At 41.4% G+C, this 23,800-nt stretch overlaps 2 protein-coding genes across 2 annotated transcripts; one reads left to right on the forward strand and one right to left on the reverse strand.

Moving 5' to 3' along the window:
- The first annotated feature begins 5,384 nt into the window (after positions 1-5,384).
- Positions 5,385-21,134, forward strand: LOC131891459 (calcium-activated potassium channel slowpoke-like). Its single transcript, XM_059241047.1, has 25 exons — positions 5,385-5,982; positions 6,055-6,213; positions 6,292-6,403; positions 6,591-6,742; positions 8,060-8,227; positions 9,721-9,812; positions 10,908-11,018; positions 11,532-11,637; positions 13,189-13,341; positions 13,403-13,558; positions 13,628-13,740; positions 13,814-13,969; positions 14,033-14,109; positions 14,189-14,272; positions 15,177-15,200; positions 17,449-17,611; positions 17,685-17,759; positions 17,841-18,006; positions 18,547-18,955; positions 19,021-19,116; positions 19,188-19,324; positions 19,394-19,662; positions 19,740-19,833; positions 19,912-20,025; positions 20,316-21,134. The coding sequence occupies exons 1-24, from the start codon at positions 5,623-5,625 to the stop codon at positions 19,975-19,977; spliced, it is 3,498 nt and encodes a 1,165-aa protein (XP_059097030.1). The 5' UTR covers positions 5,385-5,622; the 3' UTR covers positions 19,978-20,025; positions 20,316-21,134.
- A 323-nt stretch (positions 21,135-21,457) lies between these two features.
- Positions 21,458-23,619, reverse strand: LOC131891419 (uncharacterized; the record flags this gene model as incomplete). Its single annotated transcript, XM_059240973.1, is given in 3 exon segments — positions 21,458-22,920; positions 23,021-23,246; positions 23,316-23,619. Coding segments are annotated over 3 exon segments (1,722 nt in total). The 3' UTR covers positions 21,458-21,648.
- Between the last annotated feature and the right edge of the window lie 181 nt (positions 23,620-23,800).

A 23,800-nucleotide genomic window follows, 5' to 3' on the forward strand; every position in this document is an offset into this window, starting at 1 on the left:
CGTTTGACGTCAGTTTTCGCTTTCTCTGGCAAATTAGAGTTAAGGAAAATTAGGTTCAATGTGAAACTGTCACTTTTTTTCGACGAGCCAAGATATCCCTCCTCGATACTAAAGATTTCATGTGCTCTATACATGAATTATTGACCAATCTTTTCCTGGTTCACGCAATGTTGATATTTTCCCAGGTGTACAACGATTACGGACGTGCTAATTAAAATATGATCTAAAATTGCGGCACACATTTCTTCTTCATATACATTCAAAAAAAAATATCGATATTGCCTCATCAAACGCATCAGTTAGTATTCAACAATTATGCATTTATATGTTAAAAGACATAGGTTACAAGACAGAAGCTTCGACATACGAACCCCAATAAACTTACGCCGACTGCAAACCTACATTATCTATACATAAAAGTACATTCAAACGATTGATTAATATACATACTGTTTACCCTATGGTTGTCATGCTGTGTATATTATCGTGTCTAATATATATGTATAACATAAATAACTATGTTTTCTAGTGTCAAATTAATGAGAGCCTTTTTGATGTTGCGACAATGCCTCATACTATAGATTGTTACAAAAATCACTAGGCTCTTAGAATTACTTGAAGCAAAAATAACTTTCTTTGGCATCTTATTAAGTAATGACAATTTTCACAAATCTATTGTATTGCCGGCGGCATGGGTTATGATCATCTTAAAATTATCAACCGAAAGTCAAGAAAGTTATTTGAAAATTTGCATACAGAAAATATCGGAAGTGATCCACGTTCCAATACAAACTGATTCAGGTCATCAGAAAGTTAGTGAGGCACGTGCTATCTTTGCCATTCTTTCATTTCTGTACACGACCCTCTTAGCGTTATAAATGCACTTAAAAACTATTATCTAACACACAAATCATTTGTGAAGGATATCCTTGGAGATCTCTAGTGCTTGCTTTTCCAGTTGTTACGGGTTTTACCAGACTACTTATTTATTCTGAATTTTGATGAATCATTTTTTCAAATGATATCCTTCTTCAACTTGAGCTCTGAATAAAGAGCTACTCCATAGGTGGAGGGGCAAACAGCTCAAGATGATAATTACCAATTTCTATCCAAATTCGCAAATCTCTAGAACTCTTAATCAACTGCTTGGAAGAAGAATGGTTGATGGTTTCTAAGCCAACTCAGATTGCCATCGAACCACAGAGCAAAGAACGAGGAAAGGGCAAACGAGTTTATTACACTGATGGATTGAGCAAGTTGAGCCAACCTTTTGAAGACAGATTCTACAGCTGAAGCAAATTCCTGGGCAAAGACAGTGGCGCCATCTGACTAAAGGCAATCCAAGATTTGCGTTACTTTTAAGAGTTCAAATAATGTCCTTAATAGAAAGCAAAAGCCTAACCCGTAAGGCATTGGGAAGCATAGTCATTTGAAGATTTTAACTTGCTTCTTTCATTTCAGGATACATGATTTATGTAATTGTCCAAAATCTCATCAGTTGCATCCAATAATTTTGGCAGTGGATGCAAAGCATAACAATGGGATGTACTTGGTAGTACATTATGGTGGTGACTGATATGTCATTTTCCTTCCATCCAGATACTTCAGAATAACACTTAGATTTTTTGAAAATGAATATGTCATAATGAATTAGGACATAAAAGTGGCACGGTACATTCCTCACAGTTTGATTTGAGTTTAATTCTTGTAGTCCAGCCTTTGCTGCAACAGCTTAAAAAGCCTGACTCTACCTGTTAATAAGAATGTTGGGATTTCTTACCATAGCTGACTAATGATAGTGCCATTTACAATTGAGCAATGAATTTTTCTTAAAGTAGTTTTGCCCTCTACCATCAGAAACTACAATGTCACCCACTGCAACTATATTGACATACTAGCTTGCTTAGCTTGCTCACTCTTGCCATTGCTTTGTGATCTCAGTTGTTACAAGTGCCTAAGTTAGCTTCTTTTTATAAAATATTCATTCTTAAAGTTGCTCAGTTTTGCCCGATTTGAATGTGGGTAGATATTCACACGTGTTTGATTCATTTGACAAAATCTAAGAAACCATTTTTGTGACTGTATTTTTAGCTCTTCTCTCTTGGTTCGTTAAAAAGTAAGGACATCATCAGGCTTGTTGATTTTCCTTTTTCTTTTCTGTTTAGTTGTCTTTTCGATTGTTTCGGTTCTATATTTTTTGGTTTCAACATGACACACTTGAAAATAGAATTGATAAATGAGCATAAATTCCATCGAGGAAGAACACTGGAATTGTGTAGGCAAAATGATCATCTAGTGCGTTTCTTTGTGACTCTTGTTCTCGGCCTGACTTCTGTTTTGTAATCCAGCGGATTGGTAATTGTCGTATTCAAGTTGAGTTTTGAATTTGAGTTTGAAATTCAAATTTGAAAAAGTATGGCTATTCTGAACATTGCTTTCTTTTGAATAAGTGATTTTCAAGGGATAGTTCATATTTGAAACTTGAAGAAGCCAAATTTGGCCTGTTTTTTTATTTGTTCTTTCCACTAGCTTCTAGAAAGTGAACAGGCGGTAAAGCAAGTAAATTTTCTGCAATAGAGTTTTTTTGCTTGGAGGTTCTGGGAGTAAGAATTTCCCCCCTGAAAACAGCTTTTCATAAAAGAACGCATGTTTGTTTCTTTTGGTCAAATCCCGTATTGCATCACTTGACAGACCCTTTAACATTTGCCCTACTGCTACTATATTCAGCGTTGTAGTATGCGTTTTAGTTGCTTATATTTCATGTTTTCATTCAAGCCGTTAAAAATTAAAAGGTAGAAGGACTAATTTTGGCCGAAAAAAGCATAAACTACATTAACTTTGGTTCACAAACCGTGAAATGAATTGAATGGCGAATAAAACGACTAAAATCAGTTTTAAAACATTTTTTCTCCTATTTCGATAAGATATCGCTCTTTATATCTTAAACTCAGCGTCGGAAGTTTTGAGACAAGATTTATGATTTCTTCTCTACAAAACATTGATCTTGATCTGATTGCGTCTCAAACACGAAATTTACTATCAGTCCTAAAGTACAGTGTGTTCCGAAATTGAGTCCCCCTCATGAATTTACACGTCTTGAACATTACCTCTTTTGCAAAAGATTCATTTAAACACCCTTGAACAAATTAAAAAATAGTAGCCTCCTTACATATCAGCCAAGATTAGTCATCGGCTTCATGTTTGAGATTATATTTTCACCAGAATACTTGTTGTTTTGGTCTTCCCGTTTTAAACCCTGTTTAATGTCCAGGTTTGGTATGTGAATTACTTTCCAGCTCAAAGCCATAGCTATTAGCCTTGGGGAAGGCGGATTGGAATCTATCTTTGTTTTAGAGAATGTTCAGATGGCTCAGCAACTCTCCAGACTTGTCTCCAATCGAAAACCTATGAGTATACCTCCACAATGAGTTAGTTACTTTGACGCTCGAAGTCAATCTTGATGTTCCGAACAAAAAACGTTAAAAAGTGTGGAGACATATTTTAGATGAAACTCAAGAAAAGTCCTATCAGAGTGCAACCAATCGCATCAGAAATCGTATTGAGCTTGGCGTGGCTACCCAAGTAAGCCATAGCCAAATGCATTGAACCTACACTAACAGTTTTAGAGCAAATAAAAGAGGAGGAACTCATTTTCGGTACACACTGTAGATGTCTAGTCCGACACTGAATCAGTTCATCATAATGACAACAAAACGGAAGCATGATGTCGACTGACGTAAAACTTGTTGAGAACTCAAAGTCCACCTATCGAAAGGTGTGGTGCGATAAATGATATATACTTCTTGTATCAACAAGATGAGATGACTACTTTTATCTCGATCACAATTTAGCAACTTGAAACTGCAAGCAATCAGCATGTTTGGAAACTTTCTCACTAACAATGTTCGAAAACCTTTTGTACCAATGATAGTCCCTCCCCATCTAGAGGGAAAAAAATCTACATTCCATTTTGTGCATGACATCATGTTTACCCTATGACATTCTTTCAGTCTTTTTATTGCGTGTGTATGATCCGCTAGCCCAATAAACCCCATTCAATGTTGTTTTCGTCTACTGTCTTTTATTTGTGATAGTTTTAAGGACGTTTTGTTATGCGTGATTTCCTTCAGCTTCTTAAAAATTTTCTTTCTTGTTGAAACGGATCCAGAACGCAAGGGTTCAAGGCTGTTATCGATAAAAAGCAGCATTAAATTTGTGAACAAGCCGTTTGTCATATCACAATCTCACATGTTTTTTTTTCCCAGAAGCAAATCGGTTCTTGATTAACGCTAGTGTTGCAAATACTTCGGTACATTCTTTAGGATTCATTAAAAGTGGAGAAACCTGATCTCAAAGACGCTCCTATGTGGGTTCAAGAGCCCAAGATGACAATTCGGACCTATTTTAGCCTAAATCCTACACCAACTACTTCAGTACAAAGAGGATGTTTGGAGATGAAACACAGAACATTTCCGAGCCATGAGTGATGCTCCATCTATCAAAATATGTTGACGGGTTGTCTAAAAACGTTGCTTTGCCACAAGTGTTCCATGTTCCTGAGAGTTGATCCCAGCCCTTTGGGCAGACGGCGCCAAGCATGCAATTAAACAGGCTGGGCGAGAGACCGGGGGCTGAAATATCAGCCCACCTGCCCTCATCATGTTTGAATTGGACTGGGAAAAATCGATTTTCAGGACGTCCTCCAGAGAAACTGTACAGAACCCTTCGGGAGTCTGCATGGACGCAAGAGCAAGCTCGGGGGAAAGCTTGACTGTGCCAATATTCCCAGGGAGTGTGCGCACACGGGTTACCACGAGGATGTGCTGCACAATATCCTTTGAGACTCCCTTGAGCCTTGAGTCCAATTCAAGAGAGAGGGAAACCAAGCCAAGTGGGCACACATTAGGGTTGCCACTTTGGATCTGGCGAACATTGCAGCCATCATTCGTGCTTGTCTTGGGATCTTGCTATAGCAATGAGGGACGTCTGGGTTTCATGTTTTTTTTCAAATTTATGAATTAACACTGGGTCGTTACTAGTCACCCTTCTTTCCTTTACAGATAAATATATGTGTTTAAGATCAATTTGATGCTCCTTCTCGCCTTTTCGCGTCCAACATTCTTTAGATATTTTTTTTATGATCTGCCCATCTTGGTTCTCATGAACACATGACAAATGTCCTTGATCCACGTTATTTTGGCAACACTATGGATCATTCTTAAAGGATATCTCTTTCCAGGCACACGAGCAGGCCAAGATCAGCTTTCCCCGTAACGAAGGAACGAAGGAACGAAGGAACGAAGGACCGAATGGATGGTGGGTAGGTAGGTAGGTGGGTGGGTGCATCATGGATAGCTCCTCCATCCATGCCAGTTGAGCTGTGTGAGTGGTAAAAAGAGTGAGACGGAGAGGACGGAAGAGGGTGCTCCGTGTGAAAGAGCCAAATGAAAAGACGTTAGTTCGTTGTGACTGATCAGTGCCTGAAATTAACTCCTGTACTCGAGCGATATCCCCTGTCCTCTGTGTGTCGCTCAACGCCAAAATGACCTAAAACAACCGTTTGGTTTCACGTGTACGGGTTGACTCTCGACACTCACCCAGCCAGTCAGGCAGCCACCCAAGATGGCCACCACACCTCCACACATCCTGGAGACCTCCATGCCCGGGGAGATGACCATCCTCTCGGATGAAGAGTGTCTCAAGGAGCGGAAGTGGTGGTGCTTCCTCCTCTCCAGCATCTTCACCTTCCTCATGGGGGTGTTCTCCGTCCTCATCGTCCGTGCCTTCGTGGCCATGTGTTGCAAGAAGGACGAGGATGATTACTCCCAAGCTGAGATGCGCAGAGCCGAGGATGAGGCCAAGAAGCTGCGGCTTCAGGGACAGAACCCGGATGCAGGCATCTCTGATGGGGATTTCATGTCCGAGGCCAAGGATTGGGCCGGAGAACTCATCTCCGGTCAAACGGGAACTGGCCGGATTTTGGTGAGTGGTGGCCGTAATGGTTGTAGGAAGTTGGTTGGAGATAACGGGGTCCGCGGGAATCATCTCTTTTAGGTGTGCCTTGTGTTCATTTTGTCGATTGCGTCCCTGATCATCTACTTCATCGATGCCTCCAGTGAAGGGGTCGAGAAATGTACCCCCTGGAACGTCAACACCACCCAACAAATCGACTTGGCCTTCAATATATTCTTCATGGTGTACTTCTTCATACGGGTATTTTGAGATGATCTGCAGGTGCTTCTCGTCAAGCCAAAGGGGTTCTAATCGGTCTCTATTGTTTTTCGTACACAGTTCATTGCGGCCAGCGACAAGTTCTGGTTCATGCTCGAGGTGTACTCGTTCGTGGACTACTTTACCATTCCGCCTTCATTTGTTTCAATCTACTTGGATCGGACGTGGATTGGTAATGCTCATAAATATTTGGACTTTTGTCTTTCCCATTTGTCCGCCAAGCTGTCAAGAAAAACTTTGCTACTTCTCGTGGCGTAATATCGTGCTGATCTATGATATTGACAAGAGTTAACCAGTTTATCCAATAGAGTAATCTTTCAGACATGTGACTGTTGACTAACTACTGCGTGATTTTTCAGGTCTCCGATTCCTTAGAGCTTTGCGTCTAATGACCGTTCCAGACATCCTCCAATACTTGAATATCCTTAAAACTTCCACATCCATTCGATTAGCTCAGCTGATCTCGATCTTCATCTCTGTTTGGCTGACAGCAGCCGGCATTATACACTTGGTGAGTCTGGACTTTTTGCTTGTTTTGACAATCTCAATTTGAAAAAGGCCCAGTAAACATACCGTATTTTGAGATCCAAATGCCAGATCAGAAAGAGATGAGAGAAATCATTAATGGTGTGCAAGAGTTTGATCCACTTCCGATTGACCTGTTCTTAACTGCAGCCAAAACAGTAACCCATTCTACCAACATCCCAACAGCAAAAGAGAACAACAAGCAAAGACAGACGATAGCTGTCTCCACTGATCCAAATGCACGATTCGCGCCAAACCATGATCTTGTTTAGTTGTTGTTGTCGTGGTACCCACGTAGTTTTCATTTTCCCATGCCACACGCACATCCCATTGTTACTTAGTGTACAATACGGAATGCACTCTAGATGCCAAGAGAGAAAATGAGACCAACTCTGATGGAATGAGGCAGACATAGACATTCCAGTAGGTTCTTAGCAAGATCTCATCAACCAAAGGTTCCATTTAGAGTTCCTTGAAGCGTGTAGTTATAATTTCCTTGCATATGATGTAGATTCGCGCATGACTATCAAGTCTTCCTGTCTTCTAGTCCTCACCCACTGATATCATGTTGCACAAACAAGACAAGATATGCTTGATTTCTAAACCAGCCCAGATCATGAGACAGCTCAGGTGGAGACTTCATTAGTCAGAAGAGTGAGCTGCTTTCGTGGATCTGGGCTCATGTTGGTGCATCATGAATCAATCACCTCGTAACAATTCACTTCATACAATAGTCAACCTTTGTACCATTGTTTTGTCTCTATTTACGTTCATCCTGTGCTCCCTTTAGCTTGAGAACTCTGGAAACCCACCAGATTTCTCGGAACCTCACAATGTCAGCTACTGGACTTGTATGTATTTTCTAATGGTGACAATGAGCACTGTAGGCTTTGGAGACGTTGTCTGCACCACCATCATGGGAAAAATGGCCCTTGTTGGCTTCTTGCTGGGGGGCTTGGTAAGTGCCTGCATCTTCTTTATTTGCACAATATTGTACTCATTCTTTTCAAAGTATATTTTTGACACAAATAATGTAAGATTGGTTCTTGTTTATTTTCTCTGAATGTCTTCTTGTCAATAACTTAGGGTGCATGGTGAGCATGATTTCTCTCTTCTCTCTTTGTTTATTTCACTTTTTTCAAGTGACTGTCTTGGCTGGTGTTGGGCATTGAAATGACAATTTGGCGGGTAAATGAAAGAAAAAACACTATGACATTTTTGTGTTTAACATTGTCAGCCAATAGCACCCATCTACACAATTCCTTTATCAATGGAGTGTTTTGGCCACTGTTTTCAATTTTAGCTTGAGAATAGCGGCGATCCACCTGACTTTAGCAATGTGCATGAACTCGGCTACTGGGAATGTGTGTATTTTCTCATGGTCACCATGTCCACAGTAGGGTATGGAGACATTGTCTGTTCCACTTCCATTGGAAGGGTGTTTCAAATTCTCTTTCTGGGTGTGGGATTGGTAAGTGGGTGTGATCACTTCTCTAAGTTGGACATTGGCCTCATTGCCACCTAACCCACTAACAAGCTCTTCCAACCTAATTATGTTTGGCATGAGTGCTTGTGCCTTTTCTCTCTCTCTTTCTTTGGGGCTTGGCAAAGCAATTGAAGAAGGAAATCATTTAACTGGTCTCGCCAGTTATTTGGATCAGCTTCTTTGCTATCCCATCTACTTTCAAGGGCTATTTTGTTAAACTGTCCATCTCTCTCTCTATCTCTGTGTTTCTCTCTCGCCTTTGTACCCCTTACAGCTGGAGAACTCTGGAGATCCCCCGGATTTCACTAACGGGCAAAAGCTGTCCTACTGGGACTGTGTGTACTTTCTCATGGTTACCATGTCCACAGTAGGATATGGGGACATTTACTGTGTCACATCCATTGGCAGAGGCTTTCAGGTTCTTTTTCTGCTGGTTGGACTTGTAAGTAATCCCAAAACATGTTACTTCAATATTCTACTTACTTGACCTCCTCTAATAATGAAATACTAGCACTACCAAATGCCAAGAAAGTGTATGCTCTGGTTCCAATGCTGCGTCTTTATACGTTATCTTTCTCATTTTCCCCCCATACTACTTCCACCACCCTAGGCACTCTTTGCGGGGAGCATCCCAGAGATTATTGATATCGTGAAAACATTTCCCAAGTACAGTGGCACCTATGTCAATGACAGGGGTCGAAGGCATGTAACCCAAACTAACTCTTGCCCTAATCTGCTACAGTTTCCTGCTACTGTGTTGCAACTCTATTTGACTTCCACTATGATTTTCATTTTGACATACTCGTACGAGTTTGGGTCTTCATGATCCAATGGGCAGCATTATACCTCCTGTACCTTGACTTGTTGGTTTTTTATTTATTATTGTTTCTTCAATTTTTCCATTTGTATTTGCAACCTCTCACTTTGCCCCAAGTTGTCCACTCCAGGATTTGAGAAGTCCACGAGTTGACTTCTTTCGTTCAAATTCAGACACAATGAACCCAATTATGAACAATGACGGGCATAACCTCCACAACGAATGAATTGGTTGGGCCTTTCGCATTTGATTTCTTTTGTTCTCAATCCGAGCCATCTTACCATTCAAACCTAATAATGTCTGTGCGGAAGTCAATTGTTCTGTGATTTCTAGATGAGAACTGTCCCTCAATTATATCCTCTTTAAACCTTTTAGTGTATACAGTATCTTACTATGGTCTTGATTTCCGACTTCAGGACTCCCGTTCAATTTGCGTTCCACACGAAATTCCCAACTTAAACTTATCGATTGTTATGATTTCATTTTTCGAATCCCCCTGATGAGAGAAGCAGCTCAAGGATACTAGTAGTGTAGTAGTATCAGCGTTAATAATACCAACATAGAGAGTTCACTGATCACTTGAACCCTCTGATTGGGTAACACCATAAGTCACGATCGTCCCAAACTGGTAATGATCTTTCTCTTCCTCTTTCCAATACAGGCCTTGTTTGCATCTTGCATCCCAGAAATCATAGATCTCATTGGTACCCGACCAAAATATGGTGGGACCTATAAGAATGAGCGGGGACGAAGGCACGTATAAAGACCAAAACAGAACAAACCAAACACAAATCGTCATTTTCACCACTTTTCACTGGAGTTTTTGATGTGTTCCATTTTTCTAACTGTTCGTTTTGAGTTTCCCATTGGTTTTCCCCTCTCAAAAATCCAATCGTAGGCCAAGAGCTACTTCATGAGACCTTTCGCTGTGTCTTCTTCTACCTTTAAATCATCCCCTCAAAGTGTATTTCCCTTTGCTCCTGGTACTTTTTGGCCCAGCGTTTCAAGATTCAATTTAATACACTTATGCAATCACAATATATGCTGGAACAATGTTTCAATCTAGGTATCACGTCTTAAGCTGTCTTCTTCATCAACTCTCATCTTCAGTTCAACCATTCTGGGCGTTTAGTTTCGAAACACATTTTTTCGGTCTAGAGACCAAATATGAGTTCAAACCACCTTTTTTATTCGTCGGTCTTTTGGGGCCAATTGCACGCATTTCTTTAAATGTGAAGCATGAAAGCTTCAATTAACGTGAAGAAGGCTATTTTTGAAAGTACCACGTAGTTTAAACGCCTTTTAACACATTCGTTTTCGAGTGCCATTGAGTGTCTCACATGAGAACAGATTGAGCAATTCTGATCTTTGGTCCAGCTAAGTTTAAGCTCTAAACAATAGACCTTTTTATTAGCAGAGTGCGAGGGTTTAAAACTTTAAGTGGCCTATTTGACAAATGATGTAATATGAAATATTGCTTTTTTGTCTCCAAGGATGATTTTGGTATGTCTGGAGCAACAAACTGCTTGTTACGATATATATCGTATATATAGACATATGGACCAATACTTTTTCAATACATCCATGCATATTTCATTGGGTAATTAGATACGTTTTTTTTCTTTTTTTTTTGTTCATACTCACTTGCTATAAGAAGTGCTTAATTTAAGATCACTTTTAAGAAAAATACTCAATCAACCCAAGCATCGTGGTTTTTAACGTTGCCTATGAGTCAAAAATAGCCTTTTATGTGAATCTTGCATGATTGTTTGCTGAACCTGTGTTTTGCACCGTCCTCCATTGATGGAAGATTGGAAACCCACGTTAACATGGAATTCACACTTTTAGGCATATTGTGGTGTGCGGACATATAACCTATGAGTCAGTGTCACACTTTCTAAAGGACTTTCTTCATGAGGATCGTGAAGATGTCGATGTGGAGGTGGTTTTCTTGCACAGGTAAGATAAAAACCGTCGTGGTGGAAAAGTCACAACAACCATCAGACAGGTTTGATTGCTGAAAATTCAGCTTATTAGACAACTCTAGCCATGCTTTGGCTCATAAGAAATTACCGTAGGAAGAGCAAAAGAATATCATTGAACTGTCCATGGCAATATCATCTGCTTTTATTCAACATTTCCATCCACCAGCCTATCGATATTCTTACTCAAGGATGTACTGCATACTGTACTTTATGTCTTTGATTTCATCTCTTTGGTTACTTTCCCTGTTTTCCTCCTCTTTCCTTCTTGTTGATCATTTTTTTGTGCCAACCACTGTTTTGCTTTGTCTTTGGTCAATAAGTCTTCGGATGGTTGGGTGTGTGCTCACGCAACCCCCTGCAAATTCGCACTGTTGGTACATCAATTGACGCATTTGCCGCAGAAAGGAAATGTCGAGCTTCGCAATGGATGGATTAATGATGATTAGTTTCTTTGTTGAACTATTGGCCAACGCTTGATTAATTCCAGAGCGGATCCCGATCTTGAGTTTGAGGGCCTTCTCAAACGCCAGCACACCCGAGTCAAGTATTTTCAGGGATCTCTTATGAATGCCATGGATCTGGAAAGGGCCAAGGTAACTGAAACTCGGGTTGTGGTCCATTTTCTCTTGCTCCCCTATTCACTTAATCGCAAACAACCATTCTTAACCCTTGAGTTTGGCCCGTTGTAAACCTCTTGATTCACCCTGAGCGAATGAGCATCTTCAAATCCTCTAATTCGAATTATAACAACAACTGCAACATCAACTACTACTCCTACTACTACTACTACTGCTACTAATACTATTATTACTACTATACTACTACTACTACTACTACCACCACCACAGTACAACAACCAAAACAGCTTTCACTGGAACCAATGATATATTAACACGCCTTCTCCTATGCTTTCTTTCTCTTTCTCTCTCTCTCCGTCTCTCCTTCTCTTTCTCTTGATCCGTTTGTTCGACATCAAACCGTTTTCTCTTTCCCATCAATTCAGTTTCCAATTTCTACCTCCTTTTCCAGGTTTGCTTTCTTGTGTTTTGTTCCTTTCCTCCAACTAAAGACTAAAAGTGAACGTGGAAGTAATGCAACTCTCTGCTTTTCCAAGTCCGCCTCTAACTTAACTACATTGCGACATGCATTTTCGGTATCGCCACAGCCTTCCTCAGCTTCTTATCTGGCACGTAGATAATCATGGTTTTTTTCGTTATCCTTGTTACATTGCCATGGAGAGTGAGCACCAAAAACGATTTATTGCTTGACTGTATTGCAATTAGTGCGACCAATTTACGATCTCAATGCGTGCTTGAACTCACCAGAATGATCAGTTCATTTGTCTTCGCCATTAGAGCAGATTTTCCAGACCAAGTTAGTAGCAATCAATCTATCGCTTTCTTGGACTCAAAAAAGAGCGACAACAAATGCACTTTGTCCCGAATGTCTTGCGACTTTCTTTGAGTTTGAGGAATTTAAAATCTAAAGTCCAAAAGGGAAAAAAGAACGGGTTCCAAGGTTGACTTTGTGTCGCAATGATACAACCACGGACATTTACTTATCTTTTAAATATTCGGTCATTATCACACATTGAAAGCCATTTTGATGACTTTCATCCATCAATATGCCTTTTGACAAAGAAATGTTAATCAGAGCAAGATATTTGGGCCAGAAAGTATTGTAGTTGTTGACTATTTACTAATACCATATGGTACCTTAATAATAGTTGCTGCCTGACGTCCCTGGATTCTAACACTGATTTCTCTCACATTTTTTCTATTCTTTGAATTCCCTTTTCCTCCTCCTTACTGCTACTACTACTACCACTACTACTACTACTACTTCTACTAAAATCACCCAAACTCATCCTGGAATCTGTTGGCCATCCTAAAATTTGCCATTTGGTGGCTGTTCAGGAAACCTCCGGACTTGGAGCTTGAGGGTCTCTTCAAGCGTCATTTCACCACTGTCAAATTTTATCAGGGGTCTATCATGAGCACCCCTGATTTGCAGAGGATTAAGGTAGGATGTTTTTAGGTCCCAGTGAGCTCCCACAGGTCATTTGATCCCTTCCTATCCATCCACAAAAGTACTCTGGGTATTTGACAAGAATGTCCCCCAAATGTCTTATTCCTATCTTTTAGGTTCATGAGGCTGATGCTTGCCTAGTTTTGGCCAACAAGTATTGCCAAGATCCCGATGCAGAAGATGCAGCCAACATCATGCGGGTCATATCCATTAAGAACTATTCAGATGATATCCGTGTCATTATCCAGCTGATGCAATACCACAACAAAGTAATGTGGGCATTGTTTATTAGGTGACATGTTTGCTACATTGACATTGTCTTGTTTTCAGGCCTACCTTCTAAACATTCCAAGTTGGGATTGGAAGCGAGGGGATGATGTGATTTGTTTGGCTGAACTCAAACTGGGATTCATTGCCCAATCTTGTCTGGCACCAGGTTTCAGTACAATGATGGCCAACCTGTTTGCCATGCGTTCATTCAAAACAGTAAGGATGAAAATGGAGCCTCACGCTGAAAGTTTTTTATGCTCTATACCATCTCCGCATTCTTTCCAGAGCCCAGACACTCTTCAGTGGCAAAACGATTACCTTCATGGGACTGGATGTGAAATGTATACTGAGACCCTATCACCCACCTTCACTGGCATGACCTTTTCTCAAGCCTCTGAGTAATTCCAAGCAAAGAACTATTGACATATTCCATGCTCCATGCGCGGCTAACAATGTTGACTTATTCCTTAGGTTGTGTTTTGTGAAGTTGAAGCTCCTTCTCTTGTCTATTGAAGTCAAAGCAGATGATGGCAATGACAACAAGATTTCCATCAATCCAAGAGGGACAAAACTCCCATCAAACACAGTTGGATTCTTTATTGCGCAATCTGCTGAGGAGGTCAAGAGGTTAGTACTTGATGAAAGATTGCAAACACGTCACGCAACTTGACATCATCATTGGTTCCATAGGGCCTGGTTCTATTGCAAAGCTTGTCATGAGGATATAAAGGATGAGTCCATGATTAAGAAGTGCAAATGCAAGAACTGTAAGTTATTTTGCAATCATAAACCAGATTCATGTTATTTTCCTTTTCATGTTTATTTTGACTTTTATGTTCCCTTCAGTGATTGGTGGGATTTTAGTGTCTTCTGTTCTAAAAAGCAATCAAATTGCTCGCCATGTCACTTCTGATGGAAAAATTAATGGGGGTAAATGTTTTTCTTTGGTTTTAACATTACTAATTGACATGGGATTCCTTTTGATCTTAATCTTTGATGATTGGTTGGTCCAAATCACAACCTATACTGGGACACTGGAAGTGTTTTATGAGTGGATTTGATTGTCATTGAACTCATCTTTTCCTGTGGGGTCTGGTTTGTGTGTGATCATATCCAATTGCTTGTGTTTTATGCTCTCCTCAGTGGCCACGTTTCGAAAGGGTGTCCGTGCTATTCAACTTGTCGGCAGAGCCAGTGAGTGTTTTGAAATGTTTTTTTCTATGTTTTCTTGCCTTCCTCAGCTAGTATGTTGCCTACATCAACCATCGTAATGCTCATGTTTCATCCTCACTCTCTTTTCATCAAACACATTCATTTTCCTCCATCTCATCTCCACACTTAGCGTTTCTATCATTCTTTTTCACCCATTCATCCAGAAATGACTTCCTTTGAACTTTATCAACTACTTATCTGGTTCATGGACAAATGTGTCTACACATTTAGTTGAACTTTCAGCTTTTTATATTAGCAAAAGCATTGCTTAGGACCCATGTCACGAAGATTTATTCCCTTATATAGAAAAGTCCATGAAATGAATTCAGATCCCTGTAACCAAAGGCCATTGTTATCCCCAACATGTTTCCCTTTTGCCTTAACAAGTTCCACAAACACTGAAAAACAATGTTATCTAATACTGACCCAAACTTTCGTTACACACTGTGAAGTCCTCAAACGAAACATGTATTCACACTTTATCGACACCTAGTTTTTAAATGTGAAAAAAAGAACCAAGCATGGATGATCATTCCCTCCTTAGCCATGGAAACTCGCTGACGTTTTGACCTTTGATTTTGTTTGTTGGTTTTCGTTCCTTCATTGATTTTGCTTCTTTCAGATGACGATTTTGACTCGATATTCAGTAAGTGTGTTGTTTCCATAGACCCCAAGTCTTCCCTCAGCCAGATCGGTCACTGGGCTTTTGAAAATGGGAGACGGTTTTATCACACACATGTTCCAACCTTTACCCTGTGATGGTCAAAAGCATGGACTTGTGATTTATTCAACCTAAGCATGGCTTAAACTTGTTTTAGATCTAGGTTTATAGCATTGGTGAGCTTTTGCATGAATCGGTCTCTTGGTCAACATGAACATTGAATATGGGATGTTCAAAATGCCAATTTTCGGAAAAGTGAACGAAGGGTTGTTAAATCCTGATTATCAAGGCTAACGTAAAAAGATCAGCTGAAGAAGAGAAGGGAATGCTTTAATCAAGGCTTTAGCCGTTCCTCAATGAAAGGAGCGGATTACAATTCTCACTCCTTTGGGAGAAGTGATTCATTAATTACTCAACTATCCCTCTTCAATAAGGCATTTATGGTTATGGAGGCTCCGATATTGAGTTTGAAATTGAAGGAATGACTCTTTGGCCGAGAAAAGATCGTGCTTTACTACGTGTAAGTTGGATCTTTTCTTGATCCAAGATTCACTCCTTTGATTAAAAAAATGGGCTCAGAACTTTTCCTTTATGTTGTTGCCTCCTAGACCACTCGGTTACGTAAGCTACTTGGTTCACTAGGCCCCAAAAAATATGTATTACGAATAATTCAGGACTATTACTTATGCAAATCTGGTAAAAAAACATATATTTTTTACCACATAAGTTAGATATAGCTCATTGGACAATTATTTGCAAAAAGACAAAACCTCTCAAACAGATGAAAGGGATTATGCCTTAAAGTAGATCAATTTTGTCTAAATATGTATTATTAATTGCCCAAGACATCTATGCCCAAGACAGCATAAGACAAAATTATGTCACGGATTTGCGAAAAATGGGAAATTTGATCTAACACACTCAAGTCAAAAAATAGTTTCCTGCGGACAAATTACTTAATAATTTCACTCCGAATTAGGGCCTTTGGCCAACCGGATTCAAAGACTTTTTAGGTTATTATGGTTGGCAAACTACAAAGCAATCCACAAAAACACAAGATTCCAAACTTCAAATACTTTTCACCTTGCTAAGGGTAGAGCATGAGTTTTTACCATCACTTTCCTCTTCAGGATATATTAAGCATTCAGTAATTTCTTAAAGGATGGTGGGCACAAAACGTTAAGATTTTCCTAGTTGCTAAGAAAAGAAGTTAAAAAGAGACTGTTTTAGGGTCGAAAGAAGGAACAAGTGACGGCCAACTTTTATGGTTTTTTAGCTCGTATAATTACATAATTTGATCTAAATCGGATTGCACTTCCCTTCGCGGCAAAAGAAACAAAATACTGTAATTTTGTTATAATTACCCTGGTTTGAAAACAAGAGAAAAAGATAAAAACAAATAACTGACAAATTATGCACCAACTATTTAGATTGAATGCTGTCTTACAAATTTCGGCGATAATAGAGCTTATTTGCATTCAAGTTTTGGATTGTTCATAATCACTATTCGGTGTTTTTCAGTTTTATAATCAAATTTAAAACATATAAGTATTTCATCTCTGATCATTAATTAATAATTAGTAAAACCGAAACTGAACAAAATAAAAAAATTCAAAAAAAAATCACGTGAGAAGCAGTTCTTTTTTTTTTAAGCGGAAAAAGCGAATCTTTAGGAAATTTTGGCTCCGGACAGTGAAAAGGAAACCTTCCTTTTCTCGAAGCGTCTGTTTCTTTTTTTTTAACCTTTAAATATAAGCAAAAAGTAAACACTATTAATGAAAAGGGTGTTTAGATAGCCCTTGTTATTGTTATAATTCTCATTTCTTGCTTATGCTCCAAATTTCGATGTGCATTAAACTGATTGTCCACTGGTCCTTGAATGTTGCTTCCAAAGCCGATATTGGGCTCTGAGTTGAGACCTTCAAACTAGAGCCCAAACATACATCCTGTAAAGCAGCTCGATCATGTCCAAGTCTCCATTAAACCCATCTACTCGTATTAGTATTACATACACATAACCAATCTGCGAGGCGATTTGTAGTCTTAGAACGCGTCTTCAAGTGTTCCCTGATCCCCCAATCTTTGAGCCCCAAGTTCTCAAGATCACGCTTCCATTCATGCCAGCACCTCTTTTTCAAACTCCTACCAACCTCCGGCTCCCCAACCTGGATCGCCCCGCTGGAGTATCGGTCTTTGTTAGGAAGGATGCTAATCCGATCGTTCCATTTTGCAGTGTCCTCGAGCCAAAGCAAAACAGGCCTCTCAACGGCCTCGAATGCTGCGGCCAACGTTGTCAGTGGAAAGACCGTGAATAGTCTGAAGAAGGCTGTGGCAGCGAATCGTGGAGAGTCCGAAGACTCCAAACCCCTCATGGCCCCTCCCAACAATGGAACAAGGTACACCATTTCCAACAGAATATGTATTTGCACGTACAAGAACGTCAGGAAAAAAAACATTGACTTATTCCAGGAAACCCGAAGTTCAGGGTGGGTCTGATGAATCGTATGGTGGATACCATTTGTCGTATGAAGTGAAAAAGCTGATGTGAGTGACCCAATGGAACAAGGACACAGCCATAACTTTGCTCTGATTACATTCAATTTCAATGATCTGCTCAAAATCTAGGCCCACGAATAAGGCAGCCGCGCAAAAGCCGAATGGAAAGGGCATGGAGGTGGGCATAGCCGATGATCAAGCCCGAGACTTTGACTTTGAAAAGACTGAAATGAAGTATGACTCCACTGGGATGTTTCATTGGACCCCAGCTCGAGCCATCGAGGACTGCATCCTGGTAGGTTTCTCATTCCTTCAGAGTTCGTCATTACTAAGGATAGCCAAAAGATGCGAATAGATCTCGGGGGCTTTAGTGCACACGAAATAGAAATTTAGAAATTGTAATTGTGAACAATGACAGGAAAAAGCGGATAATGCAAATCAATATAATGCAAGCGGAGATTGACAAATTAGGTCACATAAACGAAGAGATGGGATAAAAAACAGAAATGGCACAAATGACAAAGTCTATTGAGTGGAATTACTTATTTTAAGCATCGTTCCGCTTTTCCTGAATGGGGAAAATGCCCAAATGAGGATCTGCTTACACTCTAGAAGCAACAAGCTCAATAATTGGTTGAAAAATTCCTAGAATAGTTCATACACATGTATTTCAAGGAAATGATCAATCAATAATTGACGTATGAAATGCCTCGCAAAAAGGCCAATAACGTAGAAAAACATTTATTTGGAATTCATTCTTAGTTAGCTTGCATTTAATCCCAAAACAAACTTGGAATCCCTTTGCAAACTTACTCATCTCCGGAGGATCTTTTAGGATCGCAACCAAGCTGCTATGACAGTATTAAATGGCCATGTGGTGGTCTGTCTCTTTGCCGACCCGGACTCACCTCTGATCGGTTTGCGGAACCTGGTGATGCCTCTAAGGGCCTCCAATTTCCATTACCACGAACTTAAGCACGTGGTCATTGTTGGAGCCGTGGACTATATCCGGCGCGAATGGAAGACCCTGCAGAACCTCCCCAAGATTTCTGTTCTCAATGGCTCTCCATTGAGTCGGGCAGACTTGAGAGCCGTCAACGTGAACCTCTGCGACATGTGCGTAATTTTGTCGGCCAAAGTGCCTTCAAATGACGACCCCACCCTGGCAGACAAGGAGGCCATTCTGGCTTCTCTCAACATCAAGGCCATGACCTTTGATGACACAATTGGAGTGCTAAATCAAAGTGAGATATTTCATATGATGAAAATGACGTAAAAAGAAATAACGCGTTTTTCTGATCCGTTTAAGATCCCATCTCGGCGGACAATATGAGTCCATTAGGAAGTCCGATTGTTCTTCAACGCAAGGGATCTGTCTATGGAGCAAATGTGCCTATGATCACAGGTAATTCGGTTTAGGGCCCAAACTTACAGACTTATCTCCGGGTTAATCATTCGCTCTCTCTCTTTGTCTAGAATTGGTCAATGATAGTAATGTCCAGTTCTTGGATCAAGACGATGACGATGATCCCGACACCGAGCTGTACTTAACCCAACCGTTCGCTTGCGGGACGGCTTTTGCCGTGAGTGTGCTTGATTCCCTCATGTCCACGGTAAGTCACCCGAAGCCATCAATGAATGAGCTTTGATAATCTGAACTCAGGTTCGTTGTCTTTTTTCAGACTTATTTTAATCAGAATGCCTTGACTTTAATTCGATCGTTAATCACTGGGGGTGCCACTCCCGAGTTGGAGCTCATCCTCGCCGAAGGGGCGGGCTTGAGAGGCGGGTATTCTACTCCCGAAACTTTGTGTCATCGTGACAGATGCCGGGTGGGTCAAATTTCTCTCTACGACGGCCCATTAGCTTCCTTCGGGAATATGGGCCGTTACTTGGACTTGTTTGTTGCTGCGTTGAGGAATTATGGGATGCTCTGTATAGGGCTCTACAGGTGAGAGTTAGGAATTTGCCATATACATCGCCGATCTTAACATAATAATTGTCATCATTTTTGTCACCATATTACAGGTTCCGTGACACCTCCAGTTCTTTTGATGCCTCCAGTAAGCGCTACGTCATTACAAATCCTCCCGGAGAATTTGCACTCCTGCCCACGGACCAGGTAAACCGATTCAAGGGATATCTTGCCATCCAAAACTACAGGATATTGAAGTTAGACTGTCGCTTTGTATGCATCTAGGTTTATGTTTTACTTCCGTTTGAGAGGAAGCATAGCAGATACAGTTTCAGTGAAACCAGATTATGAAGCAACCCCATCCACAATGTGATGATACATTTCGAAAATATCCCAACAGTAAGTGAAGGGCGTGTCCTGTGACGGGGATGATGAGTGTCCTTAACATTTGGTTTGTTCCTGTTCCATTCTCACTAATCTACTTTGGGACTCTTCTGTTCGCGCAAAGCAGAGTTGATGACCAGGTTTCGTGAGCCGAAATGGCGCAAATCCAAATTTGTGGCTCTGCGCAACCTAGTCAACATCGCTAGCTCTTGCGTTTTTAATTCAATTTTTCGAATTGAGAGAGATTTTAAACTCATTGAGTGATTAAGTTTATTCAAATATATTCACATTCAGCTCATTTGCAGGTATTTGTCCTCATGCAATTTGACCACGGCATGGAGTATCGACCCGATTGGGGCTTCAAATCAGTGCCTGGAATGTCCGGCTTACCAGGCGCTCCTGGAGTTCCCCGAGGCTCTGGCTCTTCATCGCGGAAGTCCGTTGGGAATGCGGCCCTCATGGGCACGCCCAAGGCCAAACCTGGCTCCAATTCCGCACTCAACACAACCACCAAGGACGATAAGAGCTGACTATTGCTTTGTAGTGCTCTCACCGACGGCCCCTATTCGTATATCTAATATCCACTATTTTGTGGAAGGAGCTTCTAATTGGCCCTAACACCCGGACCACTTGCAAGAGAGCACTACAAGCACAACCTACTTAATCACACGCCCACCTACGAAACCACCAACCACCATTACCACCATTACCACAACCACCAACTATTATGTACTTACTTACATCAATTCCGAAAGCACCACGATAACAAAACCCGCACCCACGCCCCTAAATATTCTGTGATTGCCAACACGTACAGTTTCTTTTTTCTAGTCACGCCTTCTTCTTGTAAAGATGAACATTTACTGAAAGCTAAGGGGTGTGAGGTGCGAATGCGTGATGTTTGTAATCACTTGTAAATCCGCCCTCTTCTGATGACCTCTTCTCATATCCGGATCAACTTATCAATCTCTCCAAATTGTCCCGCGTTTCTTTGTGATGTTGAATACGATATCAGGTCTTGTTTTGAAAAAGCCAACTACTTATTATTATTACTATGTGAATCAGAGATGATTTTTATACAGTACTGTTTTCTGTGTTGACATTAAATTCTTCCCACACTCCAATTGGTTTTCAGTTCTTCTTAAAAATGGAACACTTGAAGGACTTTGGTTTCTAAATTCATTTTGCCAATTACCTTGTTGCTTTTCTAGGCCGTTTAGTCGTTATGATCGCGTATTAGCAAATCATAGGGAGATAACTAGTTTTTAATTCGGATTAACAGTTCGATTGTTTCACAAATCCGATCTGTATCGCATGCAACCTTTTGACAGTGACGGAAGTTAGCTTATTGATTCTCCATTAAGAAGGAGTAAATTAATACTTGGATAAAAATCGGCAATTAAATGAGGAAAATTAAAAGGGAAAAGAACTGCATTGTTAGAAACTCTTGATGTTAAGCTCCTATTTTATTTACTCGATGTAGAGAAAGTCACTCCATAGTCTTATCACATCATCACATATTCTTCAAGGCAGCACGGGTTTTGTATTGGTTACATTGGTCGAGTGTGTAAAAATAAGGTTTGAGGTACGGATCGGCACGTTTGTACTGATGAAAAAAAAAACATACACACTACTAGTCTATCCTGAATTCCTTTTGATGAGCACTCGGAGACTTCCCTGGTTGATCTCGTTGAAGCTGAGACCCCTTTCCTCCAGGTACTTGATGGCTGCGGGTTTGATCTTGGCTTTGGATTGCGAGCCTCGTCCCGTGATCACCTCCAAATGACTGGTGGCGTATACGGAACGGTCCAATTGTCCCTGTTTGAGATCCAGGAACCACTCCAGATTCTCCAAGGCCTCTTCCACAGAGAACCCATGGAGGTCAATCGAATTGGTGCTTCGGCCCTCGTTGGACTGCACGAAGGTCTGATAGCGATAGTTGGACTCCATACTTTCGATTTGACTGGTCAGGCGACGGCCTTCATCGGAGTAATAGAACGCTTCGCCCCCTTTCTTGCCCTTGAAAGCCCGTGCCGCTTTTTGATAACACTCGGCGCGTTTGGCCTTTAGAATGTCAATATCTTGGCGGCTGACCTCCTGACTAGCTGGCTCGAGGACGTCAGCGGTCCACATTTTTTGGACACCGTTCCCCAAGGCTATCCCATTGGTGTGCTTGAAGGACGGTGACACTGAAGGCTTTCTGTTCATGGCCGTGGAAAAGAGGCTACCCTTTTTGACTTGCTCGAGCTCTTCCGCCTTCGCCAAGGTTAGTTGAGAGGCGTAATCTCTTTTCCAGTAGCCGAAGATCACCTTGGCCAAAGACTTGGGGATCTTGCAGTCCATGGCCCCCGGAAAGTTCCCGCTCTTTCGCACCGAGCCAAAGCTGGCTTCCAATTTGGCGGCGAATTCGGCGTCCAATACCAATGAAAACTCCTCGGGCGCATCACGTTCCAAGGCGTTGTCGAGATCAGCCTGGTGCTCGAGGATCAGATTCACGGCTCGGTTCATGTCTCCTTGGCTTTGAAGGTACAAGGGAAAGATCTCCTCGATGTTCATCGTGGGGAAACATTGCATGATGGACTGGAAATCGGCATCTTGGGGTTTGGGTGAAGTGCTGGGCTTCGGTTCGCTCACAGGCTCGGGCGAGATCACTGCGTGTCTTCGAATCAGACTCTTGAGCGATGTCATTTTGGGCTGAAGGTGCCGGGGGATGGACGCGCATATATTCTCGATGGTGAGGTCCCGCTCGTAGCGTTGGGCCATCACCATGATTTTGTCCACGGGCACGCCATGACGGGTCTTTTGAGCTAACTCGGTTGGATTGTAACGCCAAGGTGTGTCGGGTTCCACCACCAGAACAGCGTAATTGTATTCCTTGGCCAATCGGCAATAGACTTCCATTTCCCAAGCCTTGAAAAGGGAAACAAATCATCAATGAGAGCCAATCGTTCAATTGAACAAACCATAAATAATATGCCGAAAGACGTAAATGTATGTTTGTTTAACTTACCACTGTGTGGGTGTTGTCGATCATCACTAACTGTTTCTTCCGTCGCATTGCCTTCTTGGCCTTGTTCTGGCACCATTCGTGGGCCTTCTTGATGAGGCCGTGAAAGTAGACGTAAACCCCATCGGGTCCAATGAAGAAGTTGTCGGCACTGCAGATCTCGTTGGAGTCCGGTTTCAGTTGGGCCAAGATCTCAGCGAGGGTAGTTTTACCCGATCCGGGCAAGCCTCTGTCCCACAGAAAGGTCTCAATAAGAACATATTGTTCATGCGAATAAATATATCATATACTCAACTACCTCAAAAGAACCAGCAGGGGTTGTTGTTGGGCCTCCCGGAGCACGGCTTGGATCCAATGCGTGGATGGGGACAACAGGAGCAAGTGCTCCAGAGCCTGGACCCAATCATGGCTTCCATCGGAGAGACTCGCCACCACCTCGGTCACGACGGCGGGAGAGAGTTGCGGGAACAAGTGGATCAAGGTCGGGATGGCCATGGGATTGGAATGGGACTCTAGAGCCATGCTGGATCTCACTGGAATAACGATTGCAACGTGGTGAAGTGAGGATTCCAACTGGACACATAATCCTGTGCTGCCAAACGAAAATTTTCACGGAGAGACGCTACTTTTTTAATCTGCGTCAATCTCTAGGGAGGAACAGACGCTCTGGCTCTGTAGTAGTGCTCCACTCAATGGCTGTCAAACAATCTCCTGGGGTAACCTTGAGCGTTCCTGTCGCTGGAGTTCGTAGCTACACAGGCACAACAGAGTGTCACACAGTCA

This window comes from Tigriopus californicus, chromosome 12 (genome assembly GCF_007210705.1).
Source record: "Tigriopus californicus strain San Diego chromosome 12, Tcal_SD_v2.1, whole genome shotgun sequence".
Lineage (NCBI taxonomy): Eukaryota > Metazoa > Arthropoda > Copepoda > Harpacticoida > Harpacticidae > Tigriopus > Tigriopus californicus.